We start from the raw sequence: 26278 nt of genomic DNA, 5'->3' as shown, positions 1-26278 counted from the left end.
TAAGAATCCCAAAATTTATACTGATGGATAAAGCAGCTGGAGAGGAGTATCAGACAGGGTGGTTTAAGGACTGGTAAACCTTAATAAAAATGGATGTTTGTCTCTCTGGGTTGGTTCTGTGAAGGACAAGGAGCAGAACCTCGCAACCCTGTATTTGAATGATTTGTTTTCTTGAGAGAATAAGGTTTGTGTTCTCAAAATAAACAGATAATTCATCCTGTTATCATGATAGTCACAGCTTTATTATATACGACCAATCTACTTTCTTTTTGTGTTTCATAAAGTTTTTGTCATTTCCATGCATTTAAATTTAAAATTTGTCGTGAAATTGTAGCATTTAAACTGCAATTCAATTCACCGGTTCCTATCTAGACTTCTAGTGTAAGTCTCCCATTTTATTTGTTTTATAATGATAAACTGCACTACCAGAACTGCAGGGCAGCCAGGTGATGCCACCATGGCTGAAACATTTGTAGAAGTTCTGTAAATGTTATTAAGTTACCTTAACAGACCGTAGTGTAATGATGGTTATCTGGAGAAATCCCTCTGTCCTTTGCTCTGGGTCAGTGCATGCGATTTTGGTTGAACTTCATCAATGAAGAAGCGCAAAGTCTTCATAGGAATGATAGAGCAGGCATGTCAGGACTGTTTATAAGAAGAATTTAGGGGGCTTTTGTTGCCATAGGTACTTTACCTTTAAAATCCATCCACTTCTTAAACACCTAATCCAATTAATGATCACATGGAAGCTGGAGCCTATCCCAGCAATCATTGGGTCAGAGGCAGGGTACACCCTGGACAAGTCGCCAGTCCATCATAGGGCCAACACAGAGCAACAAACAACCAAACTGTAAAATGAAACTTCTAAATGGGGATATTTTCCATATTAATAAATGGAATTACCCCATAAATGTGGTGAATTTGAAGCATTCATTCATTCATTCATTCATTTCCTAATCGCTTAATCCAATTAAGGGTTGCGGGGAAGCTGGAGCCTATCCCGGCAGTCTTTGGGCGAAAGGCAGGGTACACCCTGGACAGCTCGCCAGTTCATCATCGGGCCAACACAGAGCAACAATCAACCAAACTGTAAAATGAAACTTCTAAATGGGGATATTTTCCATATTGATAAATGGAATTATATAAATTTGGTGAATTTGAAGCATAAAAAGTCTGTTTTAACACAAACAACTGAAGCTAAGATCCAGAAATTTTCTCCAATCACCGCATTGTTCAGAGCAATAATATGCTCTGCTTAGAAAGTTTGCAGTGGACTGGGCGTCAAAAAATTGTGACTTTGAAAAGTGTGCATTTTGATCTGGGCTGTTTGAGTACAGTTGTTTCTTTACTGCATATTGAACTATTTCTTGTCTTCTGGTTTCCATTAACAAACAAGTCATACTGCCCTCTGTCTTAACATTTATTCAGAGCCCTTTTCAGTAAAAATTCTTTTCAGAAAAAAATAATAATTTACATAAAATAGCGTGTCTTTACAATGACGTGTCAAAAAATACATGGGCAAACTCAATCAATGAAACAGACACTCAAAGCAAGAATATGTTAATAGTTGCACAGAATAATATAATATTGAATCAAAATGCTCAATTCACACTTTAAAAACAAAGCAAAAGTCTTGATATAAACAGCAGAAATGCATGAAATTAACAAGTAGAAAAGAGAAAAAATTAAACAGAATGCCTTATTCAATTTCAATAAAATGCCTCTGCTTATTGCATGTTCTTTCTGAGTTGCACATGGACATCAGAGATATTTGCATTATTGTTAGTGAAGCACAATTTAGATGTTTTACTATTAAAGTTACTATTACATTAATCAGAATTTCCCTCCATTTTGCAGGGTGTTGCTATTCACCGTGGATTTTTTAACCTCTATCCTCATCAAATGACTTTCAGCTCGAGACTCCAGCTTCACTCCACTCGAGATCCCAAGCGATCCCAATGCAGCTTTGCCTGTCTTCAGGCTTTTGGACATTGGGATGCGGGTCAGCCCCGCACGTGGTGTCTGGCCGTCTTGCCCAGCCTGTATGATAAAACGGAGAACGAGTTCAGTTTCTCAGGCAGGAGAATGAAAACAAAAGAAGCAACATTGATCGTGGACAGTAAAAGAAACAGGGGTAACCAATTTACAGGGACAAAAAGGAACACAAAATTTCCAAACGGAGTAAATGATCATGTTTTATAGGAACTGCCGGAATGAAAAATGTGAATATTTTTTCAGTCTGTTACCTCACCCATGCCAAGTCTCTGTTTGCTGTTCATGGTTTGAGTCTGTTTTGTATTGGCTAGGGGCACTGAGCTCCTCATGTTCTGTTTGTGCATGTCAACACTGTGTAATGACTATAAATTACAGCATGACTATTAGCTGGGTGGCAAAATGCCACATCATTAGTTAGTTACTCTGAGACCTGACCATAGGACTGCTTCTGTCACACCATCCATCTCATCCACAGAGAATATTGTGAAGGGCCCCTGAAACACCACCTTACTGTAAGTTTAGTCTTATTTCCAGCTGTGCCAGATGAAGGTCAGGGTGAATTATCCTATAATAATAATATACCTTTAAAGTTACAGATCAGTAAAGAAACTGTACAAATGAGCATGGTAAAAAAAAAAAAAAAAAGAAAAACTTACCGTGCTTTGCGGGGTTCTTGAAGTGGTAGATGAAACAGGAGATATTGTAATACTACTCATCACTTTACTCTGCATGCTCCTAGTGGCAGTGGTGGTAATTTGGCGAGGCGAGCGTAAAACCGTCCCAGTTGACAGAGTCATTTCTTTGCTCTCTGTTACAGTAGCCACTGGCCTGACCACCATCTTTGGGGGGATGCTGTTGCCTAAGTGAATATGGATCTTGTTGTCTTCTGTAGTGGTGATAATGTTAGTGTTGGTGCCCTTTCGCACAGGCATGGGGACCATCTGCTTCTCAGGGGTAACCTTAAACACAGCCCGACCCATCGTCATCTCCTGGGGCTCAGGGGAGGAGGATGCTTCTGGCACTACAGCAGTGCTCACTGTCATTATAGAAACTGGGGAAAGTGGCCTTCCTGAGGTAGAAGAGGAGGGCCGACCAGTTTCTGGAGACTTGGCTCTAGATATTGTTGTAATCGTCACCGGAGACTTGGCTCTTTCAGGGCCCTGAGATCGAGCAGGAGACTTTCTCTGGTGGGTCGGAGCAGAGTAGGTGGGAATGATTGTGATCCTTGATTTAGGCTGAGACGGATTTGGGCTGAGGGGAGCTGAGTTCGAAAAAACATCCTCAGTAGTCGGGCTGCTGATTTCAAGAGTAGCAATGTTGTTTTGGTGATCTGGAGTCACTCGGATATGTAACGGCTGCCCTTGTTTTTGAGGCACGGTCAACTCAGAAGATAAACGATCTCCATTGATGTTTAGAGGCTTTTCCATGTTGTTTTCTTGATGATGGGTGTCCTTTTTCCTAATCCAGGGAATCCAGGATTTTTTAATACCCAAGTCGCTGCTAGATGAAGGGCAACGCTCAACGGCACTGCTTTTTTCACTGGGCTTCTTCAGACACTTCTGTCTGATGTTATTCATAATGTGATTCTCTTCTTGAACAGACTTTCGAATAAACACAGCTGGGGTGTCCTCTTCCGTTGGTCCGGAACATGATGCTTCTGTCTGTACTGCTGTGGACGTCACAGCTACATCCACCATTCTCCTTCCGTTTAAGCTGGGCCGTAAAGCTCGACTTTGACGCTTGGCTAACTCTAGCTCTTTGGTGAGATGGAAAACCTCAGTGCCCATGTTTTTGGCCTTCTCCTCCTCTTCCAAGAATCTCTGCTGTAGAAGAGAATAGTCCACTTGGAGCTGAGAAAGCTGGTCTTCCTTGTGCATCAGTTCATGGATTTTCTCCTTGAGGGCTCCTACATCTGCTTGCAGCTCCCTGGTTTTGGCCTCCTCTCTCTTGCATCTTTGTTGGAGGTCCTCTTCCTGGCTTTCCTCCTCTCCTTTTTCAATAGCTTTGTTTCGCGCTATTTGATTCTTCATATCTTCCACCTGCTGGGAAAGAACATTTGCTTTGTCCTGTTCAGTCATGAACCTTTTCTCCAACATGTCAAATTGATCCTCTGTTTTGATCAAGTCTCCCTCGACCACCTCAAGTTGTTTGAGGCGCTTTTTCAGGTGCTCAATTTCAAATGTCAGTTCTTTCACTTTATTGTCGTCTCTCCGAATGGGGTCAGACATTTTTCCCAAATCAGCATGCATGGAATTCTTCACAGACATCTTTTCTTGTTCAAACCCATCTAGCCTCTTTTTCATTTGAATTACCTTAGAATTAAGATCACTAGTTTTATCAATTTCATAAGCCAGCTTTGCTCTAAGCTCCTCTTTTTCAGTGGTTAGAGTCTCTACTTTGGTTTCCATCTCTGATTTTAATTTTAGGAGCTTTTTGCTTTCTTCTATGAGTTTTTCTGTTACCTCCATAACCTTACTCTGCTCAAGTTTGACCATCTTGCTCAAATCATCCTTTTTCTGCTCATCTGACTTCACAGTTTCCATCAGGCTCTTTCGCTCATCCATCAAAGCAACTGTCAATGACTTGAGCTTACTCAGGTCATCCTTGAGACTCAGTTCAGACTTTTCCAGCTTCAATTCAGAGGACTCAAGTTCTTTCATACGGATCTTGAGTGTTATAACTTCATCTGAGAGCTCTTTGGTCAGGCCCTTCTCTCTTTCTAGAGCGGTGTGTAACTGTGCACACTCAGCTTTGCTAACGCCAAATGCTTCCTCGAGTTTTTCTAACTCCATCATTCTTTTTTGGAGCTTCTCAACTTCTAGCTTCAGGTCTTTACTCCTACTATCTTCCTCTTCTAGCCTCTTCTTCAGCTCCTTACATTGCTTTTCAGTCTTGGTTATTTCCTCATCCTTTCCTTCCATCTCAAGCACCCGTTTCCGTAAGTTCTCTAATTCAGTAAGCAAGTTAAAGTTGCCACATTCGCCTTTGCTGAGTTTTTCTCTTAACTCCTGTAGTTCTTCCTCAGATTTTCTCAAGGCCTTGTTGTTGTCCTCCATCTCCTCCACTTTGTGTGTAAGCCCCAAAAGTTTGGCATTAAGTTGGCGATTGTGGAGCTCCTGAGTGGCCAGCTTGGTGCTCATCTCTTCATGTTGTTGGGTGAGCTTATTAGATTTCTCCTTGAGCTCAGCCTCCAGGCTCTCCATCCTGTGGCCATCTTCTTGAGCATGCTCCCTGGCTTCATTCAAAGCCTGCTGCTGTTGCCGGAGCTGCTGACTGAGGTCCTGAACCCGCTGGCTCTGTTGGTCCATTTGCTCCAGGTGCTGCTGCCGCTCATTGACCAGCATCAGAGCAAAGGACTTCAGCTTGACAAGTTCCTCCCGCACTTTGGCCAGACGTTTGGAGTGCTCCTTCTCCTTTTTCACCTGGTAGGCTTTTTCGTTTTCAAGCAACTTCTTCAATCTGAAAGTATGAGAGGAACAAAAGTTTGCAGACTTTATTGTACACAGATGTGCTGCTCTGTTTGCATACCAAAGTTTTCACTGTAAAAGTAAAGAACTGTCCTGGTATTTGTATTTATATTTTCTAATTACAAATAAGAAACAGCTGATGTGACCTTATGCATGGTTTTCTGCACTTGAAGTAGAAAAAAGACACATAAAACTATAAATTATCAAAGTATTTTCCTGAATAGACATACTGAGCTAACAATATGATTTAAAAAAAAATGCTTTACAACCCCCCAAAACTGCAGCCTCTGCCCCCTGTTGATGGGATAGAGACTAAGAACACAAACTGCAAGTGAAAGTTTTACACCCCCTCACTAAGCATGGTCTTTTCTCTCAGCTTCTTTCTATGCTGCTCATGCCCACTCTCAGCTCCGGCTCCAACAAAATGCATGCAAAGCAGATTGCATGCAGTTGCATCTCTTTTTACACTCCCAGGGAAATTCTAATGCAGTATTCAAAATGAGCATTTTTGCATTGCAAAATAAACCAAATTTAAACAGCCACCAATGCAACAAGAAAGAGGCTGCATCTCTCACAGCCACTAAAACTTAAAAAAGAACTTCAATAAAAGTCTGATAAAAAAAAACTTACCAACAAAAGATGCTCTACAAGCAGACCATAAATCCAGTTTGCCATCAATCAAAATGCACACAAAGCCAAAGTACTAGCGCATGTTTTCCCACGTATCTTCCACCATCTCATTCCAAGCATGTTATCAAGGCAAGGAAAGCTGAATAAATGTAGCACTATAAGTATAGCACTGCTGGAGCACTCCTATTGAGTGATGTCATCTCATCCATACAGGCAAGTAATGTGCATGAGCGTGTGTGCTTCTCTCCTTTGGAAAGCGTAAAGGGGGTGGAACTCTTGCCAGAGAGGGAGTGTTTTACAACGTCAAACTTGGCAGCTACAAGCCTGATTCAGAAAGTTTACAAAACTATCGAAAAGAATGAACAAATATTAACATTTTCTCAGTCCATGTTTGGTGAAATCAAATTACATCTGCCAAAGCACAAGATGTTGCCCCTGGAAACCGGAAGATAAATCAGTACAGGAGAGGGAAGAGGATGTGTGCTGTCGTTTCACTTGAGGAGAAAATTAAATGGGCTTCCCTGCAAAGTACATATGATGAGGAAACCAGATATAGATGATTTAGATGTCTCCCTCGAGGTGAAAAGGATGTTGGCAGATAGAACCAATAGGTTCTTACAAAGTTCTATAGAGTGTTACAAGAGACTTTACAGAAAGTCAATTATAAGAACCCACAGTTTAGATATCCAACATTTCTGAATATTAGCAGTTTGAAACTATAAAAGTTTCTTTTTAGTTTGTCATAAATTCCCTGATTGATATTATTTGCAGTTTTTACGACCAGAATCAGCAAGCCTGGTTACTTTACAAAGGAGCGTCCAGATCTGAGCAGTGCAGCTCATAAAGTCCGTACTTCCACAGTCAGAAGTCATTTACACCTCAGAAACTGCCACTCTAAAATTACTGTCATGCAAAGGTCAAAGCCATGATGTCAGTGCTATCTGACTCTAATGGTTAAGTTATGTGAGAATCGTTTACTGTTGCTATGGAAGAAACAGCTGTACTGTGCTGTGTGTAAGTCCTGAGGAAAAATAAATGTTAAACTGTCAGTACAGATGTAAAACATAGAGAGAACATTTTTATTTTGCATAACAAATGGAATTGCAAATTGAAGCTTTATTTTTCTTTTATTTGCAAAAGAAAATAAAAAACCTCAGTATCATGGGCAGTTTTGTGCAAAAGAAACATTTTCTAAGCAGATATGCAGGTGTGATCCATAAGCCAACATACATGAGACAACTTTTTTTATTATTATTATTATTATTATTATTATCATTATTATTATTATTATGGAACAACATTTCATCCCAGAATTCCTAGGGTGTTTGCTCAGAGGTATTGCAGCCCCTTTTTTGTCAGACACTGCCAAAAAACACATCCTCTCTTGACAAAAAAAAACCTCAAGTATTAAGCAAGAGAGTCACAGTCACAATGCGCTCCTCTGCACGCACTGAGCCACCGTTGAAAGATGGAAATCAGAGGCCATGTTAGCATCAGGCTATTTGTAGCATTCTCTTCCTGAAGGCTAGTTTGATCATTTGACGTGCTGCGGGTCCAGATATTCATTTTGTTGGCGTGACTTTGACATTCCCTTCAGGGAAAGGGGGCCATTTATTCCATCAGTCATCACACATTCCACCATGACACTTAAAAAGTTAAACTTCCTGACATAGAAATTACTAAGAGGGTGTTAAAAGCTGATGGCTACCAGTCAGCAGCTTCCTCTATGACCATCCTCTGCATTCCTCCAGATGTTTGGCACAAGGCCTTTGACTTTTCTCTCTTCACTTTTGATGGCAGGAGGAGATCACATCGATAAGTACGAGACGATGACACTTCTTGAGGGAGCAAATTGTCAAACCAGCGATAGAAGAAAGAAACTATTTGTGTGAGGTTTTGTGTAGGTGTTGGTCCTGATATTACTGGAATTTTTAAATCTGTTTATCCACAGTATGTTAACTCAGTAAGCCTTAAGCCCTCTTTGGAAATTTCCACCTGAAAAAACATCCTAAGATTCAGTTGGTGCTATATCTACACCTGTAAGCACAAAATGACCTTGGGCTCAGATGATGAGAAACACTTGGTACAATTCCCAGGCTTCTGTCTGATTAAAACTGTAACAACTGAATTAAATGACAACCTAAAAGCAAAACCATTAAATAATTCTCTACTGAAATGCTCCCAAACTGGATGCGTTTGGAATTCCTTTTAATTATGCTCATAGAAATCTAGAAATCTTTTCCTTCACTGCCTGAGTGTGACAATCTTCTGCAAAAATGGTGCATATCTTTATTTTTTTAGAAACAAGTCCCAGGGCAGAGATTTCCAGAAAACAACATTACTAACATTCATGTTTACATATATGTTCGGTACTGGTGTGAAACTATGCTGTTTAATCAAAATTTCCTTGAATTTCCTGTTACTCAGTGGACATGAATGATATGATCTGTGCTCTGCAGGTGCTGAAAGAGTATGTACATGAAGAATTTGCTTCCTCCACTCTTTCTTTGAAGTAACAGAGGCCGACCTTTGCATGAGCCAGGGAAGTTGCTGGAAACTACCTGGCAACAGAAGGAGGTCAGCTCTCGCTTACATGCAAACCAAAATTCAAGCACAGGTGAAGTTGTCAGTTAATGATTTGCACCGCATAGACTTGCTGTTTCCAAGACTTTGAGTCACTCAGTTCTCTTCTCTGGCCTAAAAATCTCTTATATCAGTTGGACTGGCATGAAATTTTGCAGCCTACATTGGGTTTGGAGTTTAGAAATTATTGGCGAATAGTGGGACCATGCAGAAGGACAATCTGAGTGGTCCCCTTCTAAGATAACAGATATAATGGAAAGTGTGTGAAAAGTATATGCTCATCTTTAATATATGATAAACAGTATATCTAAGGGCCTGTGTCCAGCAGGTTTTTGTTGTTTCCCTGCACCAACACACCTGATTCAAATCAAATGGATCCAACTGCTTCTTGTCAACCTATTCATTCATTTCAGTCAGGTGTGTTGGAGCATGAAGACAACAAAAACCTGCAGGAGACCGGTCCTCGAGGACTGAGGGACACCTCTGCAGTATATTGTCCAATTTGGGATTTAATTTGCTTGTAACATAACAGCTGCAAATAGCATTCCCTTCAGCCTCCTCTTGCTGCTGTGCTGAAATGTTTGTTTCCATTGTTAGTTTCCCAAAGCCCTCGAATGGCAGAACACACAAATTTACCTGCAAATCTAACAATGTACGATTTTATCTCTCTGAAATCATTCATGCAGATATTGAGCCTCAGGTTATGTTTTCGGGGGAAGTTGCCCCGTGTTAGTAGGAGTGTTTCCTTATGTAACTGGTTGAAATCAGTGATCTATATAGTGTTCTATAAAGGCATGATCTTTTTTGGAAGCATTAAACTCAAGCCTGCCTTTTTCCTAGCTGTTTGTACGCCAGCAGCTCAACTCAGATGATATGACTGTATTTTTGGTCACCATCTGTCTTTTATCTTATTAACAGAGGTGTATAATCCAGGTGCCATTAAATAAAAGTCCTGTCCGGCAGCTGTTCCAACCAGTCACTGAACCAGCCAAATTTAATTGGCTAAGCTCCACTGTGAGGTAGATGAGCCTGTTAGTGAAAACACCTGTTCTAAATGCACATTAGATCCAAAAACATGGCAGGACTTCTACTTTGTGGCACCTGGATTATACATCTCTGCTTATTAAAGGCTAGTGAAAAGTGGTGTGGACCTCCAATGGATCTCTTGATGATGACTGAAAGTATTTTCTATGAAATGACAATAAATTTACATAAGAAAGCAAACTAATTAATTTCCCACGGTACAAAAACTGCATCTTCTCCTCTGAGTTGCTGTGGTTGAGTTGACAGCAGCGTGTTGCAGAGATTGCATCAAATACCCCAACAATAAGCAAATAAGCTGTCATCTGTGAAAATTTTTAAAAGTAGGGCCTCTTTCTTTTGATGCGTTCATTGCACATGTGCACTCTCGCAAACGAGCTTGTTTGAGTTTGGCAGCGCCCTCAACACATCTGGTGTAACTCCCCTCATCAATTTCCTCTCACTGACCAATAGATCAGGTCACGTCATCGAGGACTTCATTTTATATTAGTTCCTCTGAAACGTTCTTTATTCATCCACTTGTCTTTCCACCTCGGTGCAGTATCTCCTCCACCCTTCCTCACTCATACTGAGGTATGCAAGGTTATCAGTCCAGTAAGCAACACCTCCCAGCTTGATGAGACTGTGTATCACACATGCTCAGAGGCTGATGTAATCCTTCGACTATACTTTTATCCAGACTTTCTCTCACCTCTGATAATAAATTATTTTGGGTTTGTGAATCACATTGGTGCTAAAATTCATGTTTTCACATTGTGCCTCCTTTATCTTTCAGTTTTTGTTCTCTCTCACAGCATTTAACCCATTTTCCTTGCCTGCTCCTTCTCTTTTACTATCTGACCTGCTAATTCTTCACAAGCAAAAGCTGCAAAAACTGGTTGCACTTGTATTGAAAATGTAGTTGAATAAGCTTCTAATGTAGCCCTTCATCATACCATATTATTTTTTTCATCTTTCCCATAACTGACTTTATTTGAAATCCATTAAAAAAGAGGAAAAATGACAATACACGTGTGCTTTTTCATGTTTCTATATTTTTTTCAAACAAGCGACAGTTAAATCAGAATGATGAAAAGAGGAAGATTTGGAGAAAAAAGGAAATTTCCCCTCATTTGTTTATAATGGAGTTACTTCCTCGTTTTGCTTTTCTGTTCACATGACTGCCATGTAACCTACTGATGCGTGAACTTTGCTCAAACTCTCCTGTCCTCACCTTTCTCGCTCCTGCTCGAGGAGGTTGGTAAAGTCGTCGCTCTTGTTCATGTAGTCGGCATGTTTATGTTTCTCTGTGTCCAGCTCATAGACTGTTCGACGGTGGCACTTCTCGGCGAGCAGCAGCTGACCAAGCATCCGCCGGTATGTGTCCTTGTGCTTCTCTTGCAGACGTTCCAGCTGAAGACAGGGGCAAAGACATAAAGCAGGACCAAGGACACAAGAAACATTTGTTATAGTTCATTTTTCAGAGGTTTGGCATTCTAACCTTCTGCAAGCTGCTTACATCAAACATTACTATGCTTGGAGTTTTAGGAATTAAAAAGGTACTGATCCCAGTAAACCTTTCATTTGAAATGGAATTGTCTCAACTAGCATGGACGTGATTGTCATAAATGTGGCTATAACTGGCAGCTTCCTACTAACCTCAGCCATAGGCTTTTGGTAAACACTGTGGTTGTGCTGCTTGGTGCCAGTGATGAAGCTGTCTCTCTGCAGTGCCTTGAGTGCTGAGCCAGGGACAGCGCTTCCATACTGTGACTCAAAAGCCTCTGGAGGAGTCTGTTGGGACTTTAGCATGCAGATAACATCCTCCCTGGCCTGAAGTCACACAGATATGCATAAATTATGTTACATAATATGGCTAGAAGAGGAAGAGCAACATGAAAAATGTAAGATTTTTATGCATTAGAAATAGCCTCAGACATTAGTATGTGTTATGAATATAAGATTGTTTTATTGAATATGTCTAAAAAATGTAAATCCTTCTCTGGGCGTACAAATCCCTTGGTACCCATAATGGACTTTCACAAGTTTCCTCTGGAACGCTGACGTGCTTTTTTTCAACCACAAGATAGAGCTGTTGTGCTGAAATTCCTTTGTAATCCTGAAAATGACTGAAATGTCCTTCAAGATGTGTGTTCTTCTGGCATCACTGTATTGGTCCCACTTAACGCGACAGATAACACACAAATTGAAGGAAAATTTTTTAAAAAACAAAAACAAAAGCAGGCAACATCCAGCCTACCTGAACTTCTCCTTCCATGATTCCCAGCAGTTTCAGTAGATCCTCTTTGGACAAGTCCATAATGTTCCCTCTTTTTTCTCCAGGCTCAGTGGAATCCAGCAGCAGCTTCTCTTTGTCAGAGATCACCTCAGCTTCATCCTCACCCTCCTTCTGCTGAACTTTGGCCTTCAGGCTCCTCACAGGTAGACTCACTTCCTGATCTTGACTGATGTCATTGTTGCCGTGAGGGACCCCGAGTCCTCTGTCGACCGGACTGTCCACCCCGCTGCTTTTTGATCTCATCTTCCCTGAAACAAGGAAATAAACAGTAACGCATTTTTAAAGGAAACATTGTGGTTTTTGTTGGGTTTTTTTTTGCAAAGTTCCTTTCTTTTTAAAGTTATAACAGTTTCTTTTTTCATTTCATTGTTTTCAGTATAACCCAAAATTCCCCCGAACAAGTGTAGTGTAATTTTGCTTATTGTTTTATTGTGTGCTCAAATTTATAGTGAGTTTTATGACTTTTATCTTAACTGCATCTCCAATCACACCTCCCTTTCCAGTCTATGTGACCCACTTTTTATTGAATGACATGCACACTAAGTCAAAGGTCAAAATGCAGAAGTCATTACAAACGGATGCCATTATCCTGCCTGAATATTTCTAATCTGGAATCATTATTCATGCTCATCCAGCAGCATGCATGTGTGTATTTATGTGGCATGTGAGGGTGTATTCAACTGCACATTCCTGATACATGAGATGTACACAACTGTTGTGTGTCTCATGCTGCGTGTCAGTAGTCTGGAAGTACATTAATGACGCCCTCGGATTATTTCCAGGTGTCTTTGCTCACTTGATTCTTTTTTTTAAATACAGACAGAAAGGAAGCTTTGACAATTTTTAATCTTGAATTACAGCATCTCATTGCTTACTAATGGGAGAGACTGATTATTTCATTCTAATATTTTATTTAAAAATATGCAATAAGGACATTTAAAAGTCCTTATTGCACTTTTTTAATTGCCTAAACTAATTTTAATTTGAATAAGATTCAAAGAGTTCAAAACAATGTTTGTATGTTGCTTTTATTATTTATTTATCTATTTATTTGGCAAATAATTTGAAAACTTTAACCAATAATCTACTTTAAGAAGCCACTTACCTTTTTATCTTTCACTGTACATTTGAACTATTCTTTTTTATTTGTGCAACCATTTTTTAAGGTTATCCTTTAAAATTGACTCATATGAGCTTGTTAGCTTTATTCTAGTCAACTTCAGTACTTTTCTGCTCACTTTAAACTTTACATTTATGCATCCTCAATATGAAAGGTATTGGTAGGTCGGAAGGTCAGTAACGTCCAAAGCTATTTGGTTACTTGAAGGTTATAAAAGGTTAGCATACAACAGACTGGGATCCTTTGGGTCAAAACCCAAGCTTGATTACAGTGAGATATGTTAATTTAATGGATAATGATTTTACCTTTGCTAATACAACAAATTTGACCACAATATGATTTAAAAAGGAGATTGATCCAGGAGCCAGCAATCGATTGGAAAGATGACTTCATCAAATGCCAATTTTCTGGGCTTTTATTTTTTTCTTCAGGTTCTCTGCAAGGTTTTTGGTTTGACCTCAGTATTATATCCTAAAGTGTATATTTCTGATGCACAGCATGTATGTGAGCAGGCCGTGTCTTTTCTCTAAAATCCCAAATCTTTCCATTTATATGCTAAAACACGATAAAGTCACTGAACTGTCTGGCTGCTTGCTATGGAACTGCTTGCTTCTAAGTTAACCTTTTTAAAAGCATTATTTTAAAGGTTGCTACTTCCTCATTCTCTGGTTGTTTTCATGGCAAATTTACAGTTAGTCATAAAAAAAATTACTTCCAAGTTAGGATGAACACTGACGAATATTTAACCCATAAAGACCCAACCCATAAAAAATGTAAAGTCCAATTGGTTGAATATTAGGGCTTTATTTATCCCTTTAACATAATGTAACATAAAAAAGTACCACATTTTTAAAGGATATTTATCATTTATTACCATGCAATATGACAAAAATTTTATAGTGTAACCTTTTGCATTCTGATGTCCATTAGGCAAAAAAGAAGGCAAAAGAATTGTTTTTGGCAGGATTTTGAGCAAATGGGTTAAAGCTTTTTTACACTATAACGTGGGCAACATTTTTACTCTTCACATGAACTTACGCAACCACAAGAATGTTTTTACAAAAATTTCTAGAAATTTCTGTCTGCACACACCACGAGGCCACATATTGGAGAGGCGGCAGTCTCAAATGAAAGCACTCAGCTTTAAGCCAAGTTCTTAAAGCATCCTTGAAAGAAAAAGTAGATGATGATTTCAAATATGACATCAGCAGCTCTAATTGCAAACAGAAAAACAAATCCAACCTTCAAAATCCCCTTTGCAGGACTCGAGTGATGTCATAGCACCTGACCCCTGATTGTGTTGAAACGTCCTGCACAAGCTTACCGGACTGTCATTGTTTCTTCATGCAGCACAAAGATGCATGCAACTGCGTTTACACACACATAGCTGGTCTGCAGGTGAAAAATCAGGAACCACAAATGAATCAAACCCCACAGCAACAAGACAAATTAACTCTAGAGGATTAAACTCTTCTTGTACACTTCCATGAGGGTTGAGACAGAGTTGATCAAAGCTTTCAGCTAACATGAAGAAAAATGTTTATCTTCGTCTCTAATAGTGGCCAGGAAAGTTAAGAAAGCAGTGAAGTCTAATGATGCTTGAAGCCGCTTTGAATCTCATCAATTTCCAGGAAAAGAGTCTCCGCAGAAGACTGGGAAGGCTAAGTGATAACAGGGCCTGCACCTTTGAGATCCAAAAAGAAAAGAAAAAAAAGAAACTAACAAAGCAACACATCAAGCATACTCTTTATCTTGGTTCTGGAAGTTCAGTGAGTACACACTGGCTTCATTGAAATCCAGTTCATCACCAGAGATTAATTGGTATGTCTTGATTCTTGTCCATAGCTATTAGTTTCAGCTACTGGCTCTCTGTCACTGAGTCCAGTCTTGTCGTACATGAATGCTCACAATGTGTTTGCATGATCATTTGAAGCAGATAGTTTGAGTGATGCCCAGAGGTGAATGACAGGCCATTAAAAGCAGCCACCACCGGGACATGGGAGCGACGAAACACACAAAACATTCGCAGCACTGTAAATGACTTGGGCAGCGATCCGAAGCACAAGCAACAAAATGGTTGTCGCTGAGTTAGGAACTTGACGGTTTATTTTTAAGTTTTGGGCCGATGCCATGAAGATCCAGAAGAGCTACTGTAACAGCCCGTCTCAGTTTGCAGGGTCATTCTCGTGCAATGGAGCAAGCAGGGGAGGGCGTTTGTGAAAGCTGAGAGAAATAACTGCTAAAGCTGATAATGTACAAATAAACCTTTTATCAAAGGTTAGGAAAAAAACTGCCTCAGATAAACTAATTCAGGAAACAAGTTTGTCCCTCAGTGTTGTCAGATTTTTCAGGACTTCTAGCTAATACTTTCACCATGTTTTAAGACAGCAAGAAAACATTTAAAATTGTAAACATTTAATCATGCAAAGATGTTGAATAACACACACAAAAAAAAGTTCATCTACAAAATTGCATATTTACCAAATAACATCAGCAGACAAGAGGAATTATTATTATTTGGATCCAAAATTTGGTTCAGCTGCAAAATTCACATTCACACCTTTTAGCTCCAACATAATCTCCCTATTCTTCACTAAGGTCACGTTACAAACTTAAAGGATCAACAAGTTAAAATGCAACAGAAGGTGATAAAGTTTCACACAGGTTTAAGTTAAAACCAAATCACCATTGTGTTTCTCCTGCTGAGCAGCTAAATTCTTTTCTGACTACATCGGCTCGTCCCCAATTTGTCCTCCTTTAGCTGATTTGCATCCAGACAGCAAATAAGTCTGATTTAATTTTTTTTTTTTTTTTTTAAATTTGCTGATTCTTGTATGAAAACTCAGTCCTCCTAATGTCTCATCCATTCTTAGAATGATGAGATACCATCTCAATATTTCTGAATTACTTTTTCTGAGCTTCCACTTAATAGAAATAAAGAAAAAACAACTATAAACCAAAACACGGTGGTAAAAGCTAAGCATTCCACATCATGTAATCAATCCAATCTGAAAAACTGATCAGCACATTTTTCATTAAAAGACTGAATTATAAAAAAGTCCGCCATTCCCCAGATGTGCGAACTGATTGCACTCCCACTCCTGTTTGACTGATTCTGCTGTAATTCGACAAGCCGGTGTCTTTACTCTCAGGTTTACCTCAGCTGGTCACTGCAGTTTTCATTGACATGAATTCTCATAAAACAAATGGAAATTCCTGATCCACATGCTCTGCATACCAGTCCGCCCCCAGTTGTCTTTATGGAATATAAAGTAGCACTGGGAGACTATCAGCTTTGATTCCGAGGCTGCACACATTTACGACACGTAAACCGTCAATAGACTGGCATCTAATCCCAGTCTGGTGTTAAAGAAGGGCCTAAAAGCCAGCAAGGCTCCAGTCAAGGCCTGAGCCTAAATTTAAAACAGAACCCTGAATCTATCTCATGGTTTATCCCAAGTCCAGCTGTCACATGTACGACTATTTATAGGCCCAACTAAAGCACGTGCATCCATGCCAAAGTTTAAAAACTGTATTGTAAAATTTTATCAGCGATCTCTGATTACTCAGAGTACTTATATTACTCTGTGACTTTTATTTTATCTCTATTTCATCAGCTTATTTAACATATTTAATTAAAAATGACTCATCTATGGATCAGTGTAACATCTGCTGTTGAGTCCCTTTCATGATAATCCACCTCACTGACAAAACTCTGCAGATATATGGAGTCCTAATGACCAGCAGCAATATTAATAACACAGACATTGATAGAAGTAACCCTGTAGTGACATTTATTTTATGGTACATACATAAATTTCCAGCTGTAACTGTGGTGAACATCATGTTTATCCTCGATGTGCAGGGAGAAAAAAGTGGGGAGGAGGAGAAGGAAGCCTGGCTTGAAGCCACATTCATTTGTCAGAGATAAGGGATGAGAACAGCAGGTGCAAATATGTTAAGCAAGTTGTTATGGGAAAAAAAGTATTTGTTTAATTCAGTGCATTTTGATGTATTTGTATCACCAACCCGGTGTGACCAAACAAGGAGTGGGAAATGTTCTTTGCATGTGAGTGTTTCACAGCTCGCTCTGCCAGAGGACACTGATAAAAATGTGGTACGCTTGTGAAGTTCTTCTGTCCTGAGAAGAAAAACACCCCTTCAGCCAAGATATGGGAATTTCAATAAAAGATGTGGCTGTGGATGAGAGTGGAAGCTACAAGTCAATCCGTCTGATATTGAAGGAATTATGAACAAGCAAAGGGCTTGGATCTTCATGGGTAGCATCTCCAAATCAAGATATTCAGTGACCTGTGGCATGAAATTTGATATGAAATCACATCAACAGAAAACATGAGAAGGTAGGATAGTGAACCCCTTTCAAAACAGTACGCAGTCAGTTTTTTAGGAACATTTTAAGTTTACATCAAATTGAACTATAAGAGATTTAATGGACAAAACTTGATCGTTTACAGACTGCCTTACTGTAATGATAGCTTCTATTAATACCTCAGAGTGACAGAAAACTCATGCTAATGCTGACACGCCAGTTTGCAGCAAAATGTCAGCATTGGTAGTGGGTTTCACCTTGTAGTAATTTCCTGATGTCACATTAACCTGATCCTCTCACTGGAAGAGACTGAAGCTTTATCAGTTCAAGTGTCACTGATGAGCAAACCGAGAAATGCAAACAAAAGCCACTTTCTTTGCTTCATAACTATCTCAGCACAGGTAGTTCCCAAATAAGTCACTTATGAGTAATGACATATTTATGATAGTTATGTTGGTAGCTAAATATTTAACACAACTCTTTGATGAGTGTTATCATCCATGCCTTCATCAGCGGGAGCAACAGCAAACTTTAATAAGCTCGAACATGCTCCAATTTGGGTCATGCATTATGAATAGAGCAGGTGGGAGAAGGTAATGTGGGTTATTTTGTCTTCAGTCCCACAACCTGATTACTGTAACCAGGCTTACAAATTAGTGCAGCTGCTGGAATACAACTCACCTCCATCTGTCATGATTAATGCAATATGAATTATTCTAATGTAGTCTAAATATGATCGCAAAGCAGCCCTTCCCATAGCAACATCTTTTTCAATCAATCTGAAGGGTCTGTAAACCAATACCAACTAAGTATTGGTGCTCTCTAGACAAATCAAATGGCTTTACTTTTTAAAAAAAATTATATTTACTGCATGGAGATCATGTAAAAGATCAAGTAGCCGTTCTATGAATAGAAACAGCCAGGCAACATATGGATGAAGCGACGTTGAGTCAGGCACAGCATCAAGTTTTTCTTGTAATGCAAAGAATTGTCTCAAATTTCAATGTAAATGACTGACTCATCTTTACATGTTTCCAGTAAAACCAAACACTAGAGAGACCAACCAACTCCTGAACCCAGTTTGTTGATTGGCTGCTGGACGTCTGAAAATACCAGCAGACTGTGTGGTTTGTTGGCATTTGAAAATCACAAAGCAGACACATTCTGTCAATTCGCCAAATTGGATGAATTTTTATGTGCTGATTTCCAAGGAATTATACACCCTAAGATAGAAATATAAGGCCGAGTGGATACAGCTAATTTTGTTGTTGATCCAATACTAAATAGATCCAGGGCAAGTACCACAAATCCCGATACTGATACTGTACTGATACTGATACTGATATGATTCCTTTTTCTTGAGCATTTAATGATTTTATCTTTAATTATTGATCATGATTCTGATAATAGTTAAAGTACAAAGATTATGTCAAATAAAATCTTTTTGATTAATAAACTGAATGGCAGAACTTATCAGTTTTTTGGTTTTTTTTTAACAAAATAAAATAACATCAAGAATGCAGCAAAATAATTAAATAACTGTTATACAATTTTATTTTGGGGAAAAATCAACAATGCAAATTAGCTTTAAAAAAAGTAAAACCTATGATTGGTTAGTCTGACTTTGTTATGAGAACAGATTGATTTTTAGTTTAATTTAAATACTTGCGCGAAGAAATAAAAATGTTAAGTGATATTAAGTGGTTTTTTATTACATTGAGGTGAATGGGAATTGTGAATATCATTTCATATGAATTGGTGAAACCTAAAATCAAATTGAAACTGGATCATGATCAAATTTAAGACATCGGCAAACAACAAATCACTATCCATTAAATCGACATAATGTTATATTTTTATCAAACTGGTGGTTTACACCCTACTGTCAGCCAACTGGAAACTGCTTAACCAACCCCACATGCGAGAATATTTTTTCAGCTAGCTTGAAAACATTCATTCATTCATTTCTGAACCGCTCAATCCAATTCAGGGTCGCGGGGAAGCTGGAGCCTATCCCAGCTGGCTTTGGGCGACAGGCAGGGTACATCCTGGACAGCTTGCCAGTCCATTGCAGGGCCACACAGATGCACACAACCACTCATACTCACACTCATTCTCATGGAAAATTTGGAGTAACCAATTAACCTAATGTGCAGGTCTTTGGATGGTGGGAGGAAGCTGGAGTACCCAGAGAGTACCCACACATACATGGGGAGAACATGCAAACTCCACACAAAAAGGCCACTGACTGAACCCATCCCCAGCCAAGGATTGAACCAGTGACCTTCTTGCTGTGAGGCCACTGTGCCACCGTGCAGCCTGGCCTGAAAACAGAGTTTAGCATTTAGCGCAGGTAGTTGGAGACCAAACCAGAGAGGCAGGAAAATAATAAGTCTAACTCCACTTGTCACAAAGAGTCTCATTAAACCTTATTAGCATCAAGTCTGCATCTGCTTTGGACTTATTTAGCCCTCCTGTACGCCAGAAAATTCATCCTGGAACGCTTGGAATGATAATGTAGCATTTGGTTGACCATAATGATCCAAATCTTCACACCACAACCAAATGAACTCTTATTAGTGAGCATTTGTATTGTTTTCTGTTGGTACCATTGTCTGTTGTTTACCTTTTTTTAACGGGTTGAAAATAGAAAAGAAAAGAAGTGTACCGTTCCCAGTGGGTTGCGTGTGAAATAAAATGGTGGGTAGAGAAGAACTTTGGCTCATCAATTGTTGCGTGATAGAGACCAGTCATAGAGACCAGTCATCTTCTTCTGACATCACTGGGTGTATGCAGTCTTTCACAGGGTGTCATCATCACACAGTTTGCTGAGGCAGTCATGATTGTGTCACTTTCCCTCAGCAAATACGCTTACGGGTTTGGTGGAGCAGATGGAAATATGGAAACACTTTTCTCCCTTTTATGAAACATCTCTTGCAAAAGAGACTCAGCGGTTTGATGTGCTGAGAGAAAGTCAGGTATGTACAGTGACAAACACCAACCTGTAATGTCGTGATGAACTCGAATCCTTTACCTGATACTCATACTGTTGCACCCCATACTTCAAACTTGATAAATGACATCACTGGTTCATGAAGACCCAACAAGCAGTCAATCATTCACAGCAAGTGTGATCTACCCTTTTGCACCCTACATATCAAATGATTTTAAGAAGATCTTGAGTTGCCATGGAGTTTAGAGGTTTATTTTTAAACGAAGGCAACATGACTTATGAGTTATGCCACTGTTCTGCGAAACATCCAAATGTGTCTAAACTGCATTTTTGGAATTCAAGACTAGAGACTCTTATACAACTGGAGCTTTGCATGTGTCAGTGGCAGCTGCTGGTGAGGCCCTCCAGACCAAAAGAGAGGACACCCACCCCTGACAGTGGCAAGATCCACCTCCAACAGCATGCTGTTTTTGTTCATGTGTATTGGCGTGTCTTTAGGTGAACTACCTGACATAAACATGCAACAGAGAAAACAGGGAAGTAAAGAGGAGCCTAAAAAGCTTAAAATGTGCAAAAGAGCAAGAATCAAATTCTAAACAAGACCTGATGAGGCTTTTAATGGCTTGCAGTGTGTTTGATTTTCTAAAGCTCTGCTTTCTCTCAGTACACCTCATGGATAAACTATGCCACCAATAACTCAAGTGACACAGAGTAATGTCATGAGGTAAGCCAGTGACACATTTAGTGCATCTTAGATCAATGCTGCGCTGGCAAACACCCAAGCTTAGCTAGCTTGGTTTCAGTTTAAACAATAACTGCATTATTGATTTAAAGTGAGACTGATTCATGTACAAGCTGGGACTGATAACCGCCTGGTCAGAATGACAAATGTCTGCCTTTCAAATGGCCATTTGGTTGATTGAACTTTACTGACTGCCCATGTCATGTGCTTGGTAAAAGCTGGAACGAGCACAAAAATGTTAATGAGCAATATCTCTGCACCACTTCTCTTTGTCTTGAGTTAGTGGAGATACCACTGAGTGTATTGGGACTATTTAAGCTGGAGTGGATAGGCGGAACAGAGCTCCCTGAAAAAAACCACCTCTGCTCTGTCTATCCTTACTAAGCATGAGATTTCCCATTGTGAGGTTAAATGAGACAAGGTGATGGACTCTTGGACAAACAGCGACTCCCAGGAGCCATGTGTCTCCTTCGAGACGCCAGTGACTTCATGCATATGAAATGGAATTTGTTTTGGCGTCACTACAACCCCAAAAATATTCAAGATGAAAGATGTGCTCCTTCTGCAGCCCATCAAGACTAAAGCAGTGGTGTATATACGTGTGTGTGTGTGTGTGTGTGTGTGTGTGTGTGTGTGTGTGTGTGTGTTTGCAGAGCAGTAGTAAAAGCTACATGTTGCAGCAGAGGTGTTGAAGTTGGCGGCAGTGGGGGAAGTTGAGAGCAAAGGTTGCATGTGCATGTAAGTTAATGTCATTCCCAAACACAAATTACTATACAAGGCTCTTAATCATAGAAGGAACCACTATCCCACTGTTTCTGACGAAGTGGTGGGCTTCTCCTCCCACGTGTGTCCCACTAAATTCTTTGTCGTAAATGGTCTCATTCATACACTCACATGTGAGTCCTGAAAAATGTTTGATTCATGGCTTTCTCTATGCTGCATGTGTCGTCATAATGCCAAATCTGCGCCGATATTAACGGCACTGAGTGGGCACTTGTCTTCCCAAGGGAAAGGGTGCTGTAAATTAATGCAAAATATTAAAGATTCAAATCATTTGAATGGACAATAAGTGAGCTGAATCATTCATGTGGTGGGGAAAAGCTCTAGATTCCTTTTGACCAGTGCTCTCTACTGGCTTTAGCCAAGCAGCAGCACCTGCACTCCAGCTTCATGTTGAAACCACAGCAGATGATGAGCACTTTTCTGCCAGAATCACAGCTTTCACTCTATAAACACATTATCAAAAGCTTTATCTTTTTCCATCATAAGAGAAAAAAAAAGGAAGTTTACTCACTTGCTGTTGTGGTGTCCCCTTTTTAAAGCAATCAATGGCCAAAGAAGGTAGTCCTATTAAAAAGGCAAAATAAATAAAGTGTCCTCTTATACCCTCTGGCTTATGTGGTCCACTTGTAGTTTTTGTTACAGACTAATGGCAAAAGCCATTTCAAGCTCTGCTCTCCCTTTCTCTCTCTTGCTACAGGTCTTCAGGTCAAGACGGGAATGGCAGAGAGCAATAACAGAGCACTGTAACGTCCCTCTTACCCTCCCTCTGTCACTCCCACAGCCTGCCCAGTTCTGCTTCACGCACAACGCAAACACGCACCTCTTATATTTTTCCCCTCCCTATCCCCTCAAGAAGCCAGTTGATGGGTGTTTGAAGATAAAAAGGAAAGTGGGATGAGGGGGAAAGGCCGTCAGTGCTCTCAGCGGTTGGGAAGGGCCGTTGCCTGGAGAATAGAGAGGCTGAGGTGCTGTGTGATGCCTTTTGTCACTGGGCCAGGTCTTTTCCCTCCTCTAACAGCCTTCTCTTCTTTTTGTGATTAGACTCCCAGAAGCCAACAGTATAGTTCTATTTTTATCTCATTCTTTTTTTGCCAGTATGGGTGCCGCTAGCAGCTGAGGCTATAGCTGAATGCTGGATGTTTTGGCCGGCTGGTGAGAGAGCTAACTCTCCTGCTGACCCTTGGTGACAGCTGAACCATGCAGTGCCATTCTCATCCTGGAAAAGTCCAGCGACAGCAGCCCTCCAAGCCCTAACAGTGGTCCAAGGAACCACCAATTGCTGACTTAGGAGGGCTAAATGTTGCCAAACTCTACAGGACTTTGGCAGCTAAACTGTCTTTTTGGTCTCGGTTGCAGAAAACAATCTAATTTTGGGCAGCTAAAGTCTGAGGTACAGTAATTGCACACTGCATCACTGGGAGCAGCTAACTTCACCGCCGGGGCACTGTTCAGTAAACACACATAAGCATGCTTCGCCAACCTATTTATTTGTGGCTTAACCTACTTTTCAGGTCCACCACATATCATGAATACCTTGTGATCTTTTATAGATACAGGTGATCCAAGTGAAATTGACGTTTACAGGAACACATGTTGAAACCATTACGTGTTGGATCTCAATTGCGTCTGCACTGGTGATTTCATCCAGCCATAAAAGCTACAAACACCAGTTTTTAAGGCCTGGAATATTAAATTCAAAGGAGGTTAAGTGTAAACACCTAGAAAATAGTTAATTAAAATGGAACAATAAAACCCTGATAATCACAGAAAGGATAAATAACATTTCTGATAGCTGAAATTATCCTAATAAAGCAGTAATTAGATTCCTCGCAACACTGTTGGAGGGCAGGACGGTACCATCCACAATAACCACATGTCATTTATTCTACCTTAGTATGTGAGGTACAATATTAAAACCCAATCAGACATTGTTGTCTGGTAAAAGTGATTGGATTTGTTTGGATCTACAGATATCAGTGTCCTCTGCATAAAAACTGACATTAATGCTGTGATGTCTGATAGCATATGCATGAAGTGTGAGGTATATCTGTGCATAACTCTGCAAAACTCAATGAATAACTCTGCATGAGGAAAATTTCTTGTTTACAAAGAAAAAAAGGAAAAAAACATGTTACTATGATGATTCCAGTTTAATGTGGTTCCTTTAAAATGAACATGTTCAAACTTCTGTGTGAAAATGATCTGATTAGCAAATGTAGAAGTAAGATGAATGTGCGCTAACATCACTTTTGTTTGAGCCTCTTCTGACAGGTGTTTGTGAAAGGAAAGTGTGCAGAAAGTCTGGATATTTCTTTCCTGAGCTGTCACCCTCGAGGGAATGAAGTGGCCTTAGCTCTGACTCAAAAAAAAAAAGAAGCCTAACTAGCAATACAAACCTTAATGACTCCAGGGTAATGCTAACTTTTATTTTTCCACTTTGCAAGCAGAGAGTTTAGTAATTGCTTCTTGGTCTCACAAGTGAATGCGCCAAGTGTGGTGGCCAAATGACTTCAACTTCAGATCTAATTACAACCACAATAGTATAGCTCGGACCTTAATTATCCAATTATTTAAGAACAGATGTAAAAAAGGATAATTAGCCATTTCCTGGTAAATTATTTCCTGATGTAACAACTAAAGTCAAAACAATTGATGATTTATGGGAGAGATATGGATTACTCTAGGGTCATGCATGCACAGAGGAAATGCTTTTAAGTTCAAATACAACGTTTGAGGATTTTGGCTGATGAATGTTAAAGCAAACTTCAAATCTGGTTTGTTTTTTTGCTGATAAATGTTACATCTTTTCAGCTAATGATCATCTTGTTTGTACCTCATGATGATCACTTAACATTTTTATATGTATCCTTCAGTATTAACATTATTCTTTATTTTGCAGCTCAGTGATTTTGGTGATGCCACATTGTCACGTGATGTAGAGCAGGGAAAGTTGAAGGTGTGCACAGCTGCCTATCTTTATTATTTACACGAAATTAAAGTTTTGTATGATGGCCAAGTATTAAAAAGGCAGAATTAACAGATAGAAAATGTATTTCTAAGTGGAAACCAAAACAAATGAAAGACACAGCAGCTAAATTAAAGATAAACTCCATTATGTTAGATGGACATGGATGCATTTGCTCCGTGTTTGTCATCATGTTGTATTGCTCACACTTAACTGTTACTGGATTACATGGGTGTGGTGCTGATGTAATGTTTTGCTCAATGAAGTGAAAAGACTACGGAGCAGACAAACGGATCAACCCAGTCTCAAACCAGCTAATCAAATAAAAAAAAGAATACATCACAATAGGCTTTTTTTTTTTTTTTCATAGATTGGTATGTATGGACACTGTTATAATAAATTGGATTAATGCTGATTTGTTTTTATTGGATTAAATGCATAATGTTCTGAAGTGCCTTGAGAGGACTTTGTTGTAAACTCGTGCTATCCTGACAAAGGGTAGCTACATAGAGGAATAAGCTGTCTGCACATTTCATGGAAAAGGCACAAAAAAACTGTTACATCACATTAATCAGGCAATAATGTCTGCATATGGAGGCTGGAGGAGCTGGGTGATGGAGCTACAAACCACTGTTGTACCAAAATCCAACAAGTTCTGTTGTTGTGTCTTCACTGAAGATAACTTTTAATGTGTTTAACATGTGTTTTTACTCATGACAGTTGGAATAATATTCAGTAGCATAACCCACCCCTCTTGAATAAGAAATTAGTTTAATCATATCAGAATCTTCCAGTTGATATGTTCACATGAAGTGTTTTTTTTTATTTTTTTTATCTGGCTTTTGTTGCAAATACTTGAGTCCATTAGTCTGAAGCATCTCTTAAAATGCAAAAGATGCAAAGTCACCCAGAACTTAAAAGTCCTAGAAATACTTTAATATGCGTAAGATTAATGTGTTGCATTTTTCTGGATTCAGAATAAATGAACAGTTTTTCTATAAAATCCCTCCAGGTGCAATCAGAGAGAGATATGTTCAAACTGAAGGTCATGAGAAGGGTATATTATAACTCCCACACCCAAAATGAAGTCATTTGCTGGGTTCAGCAAGGAAGAGGTTTGTTATGATTTCACTCTATATATACAATGCCCACAGGACAGTGGTCTTGTCTGGGCCCATTGAGGCTGCAGTTGTTGTGAATCCTTATCAGTGTGAGGGCTTGTTGAATCAGCTTCCATGCCCACACTTGTGTGATGCAATAAGAACGAAAAGCACTTAGATCTGATTAATACAAGATGGGTGAGAAAATGAGCAAACAGTTCCATTGTTGAGTTGCTTGGAAATCTCAGCAAGAATCTTTTCTTATTCGAGGTTTTATCAAATACATCTTTG

The 26278-nt window shown here is 39.5% G+C and overlaps 1 protein-coding gene across 1 annotated transcript; it reads right to left on the bottom strand.

The window, feature by feature from the left end:
* Positions 1-1434: 1434 nt before the first annotated feature.
* LOC306772486 (filamin-A-interacting protein 1-like) lies at positions 1435-22624 on the bottom strand. The gene is made up of 6 exons (XM_079261978.1): positions 22434-22624; positions 11956-12242; positions 11355-11528; positions 10930-11108; positions 2652-5454; positions 1435-2040 (listed from the first exon to the last, which is right to left on the bottom strand). Exons 2-6 carry the CDS (start codon positions 12235-12237, stop codon positions 1834-1836), a joined length of 3645 nt encoding a protein of 1214 aa, XP_079118104.1. The 5' UTR covers positions 12238-12242; positions 22434-22624; the 3' UTR covers positions 1435-1833.
* Positions 22625-26278: the final 3654 nt, after the last annotated feature.

Source organism: Telmatherina bonti (assembly GCF_933228915.1).
Source record: "Telmatherina bonti genome assembly, chromosome: 22".
Classification (NCBI taxonomy): Eukaryota; Metazoa; Chordata; class Actinopteri; order Atheriniformes; family Telmatherinidae; genus Telmatherina; species Telmatherina bonti.
The sequence above is the reverse complement of the archived record's forward strand: the minus strand, read 5'-3'. Positions and strand labels throughout refer to the sequence as shown.

Bases quoted from the DNA above. Each gene is read 5' to 3' on its own strand.
- LOC306772486 (XM_079261978.1), bottom strand. From the start codon at position 12,237: ATGAGATCAAAAAGCAGCGGGGTGGACAGTCCGGTCGACAGAGGACTC. The intron at 11,109-11,354 runs GTTAGTAGGAAG...CCCTGTCTTCAG, and splicing joins ACCAAAAGCCTATGGCTGAG to CTGGAACGTCTGCAAGAGAA. The intron at 2,041-2,651 runs GTAAGTTTTTCT...TTTATCATACAG, and splicing joins CAAGAACCCCGCAAAGCACG to GCTGGGCAAGACGGCCAGAC.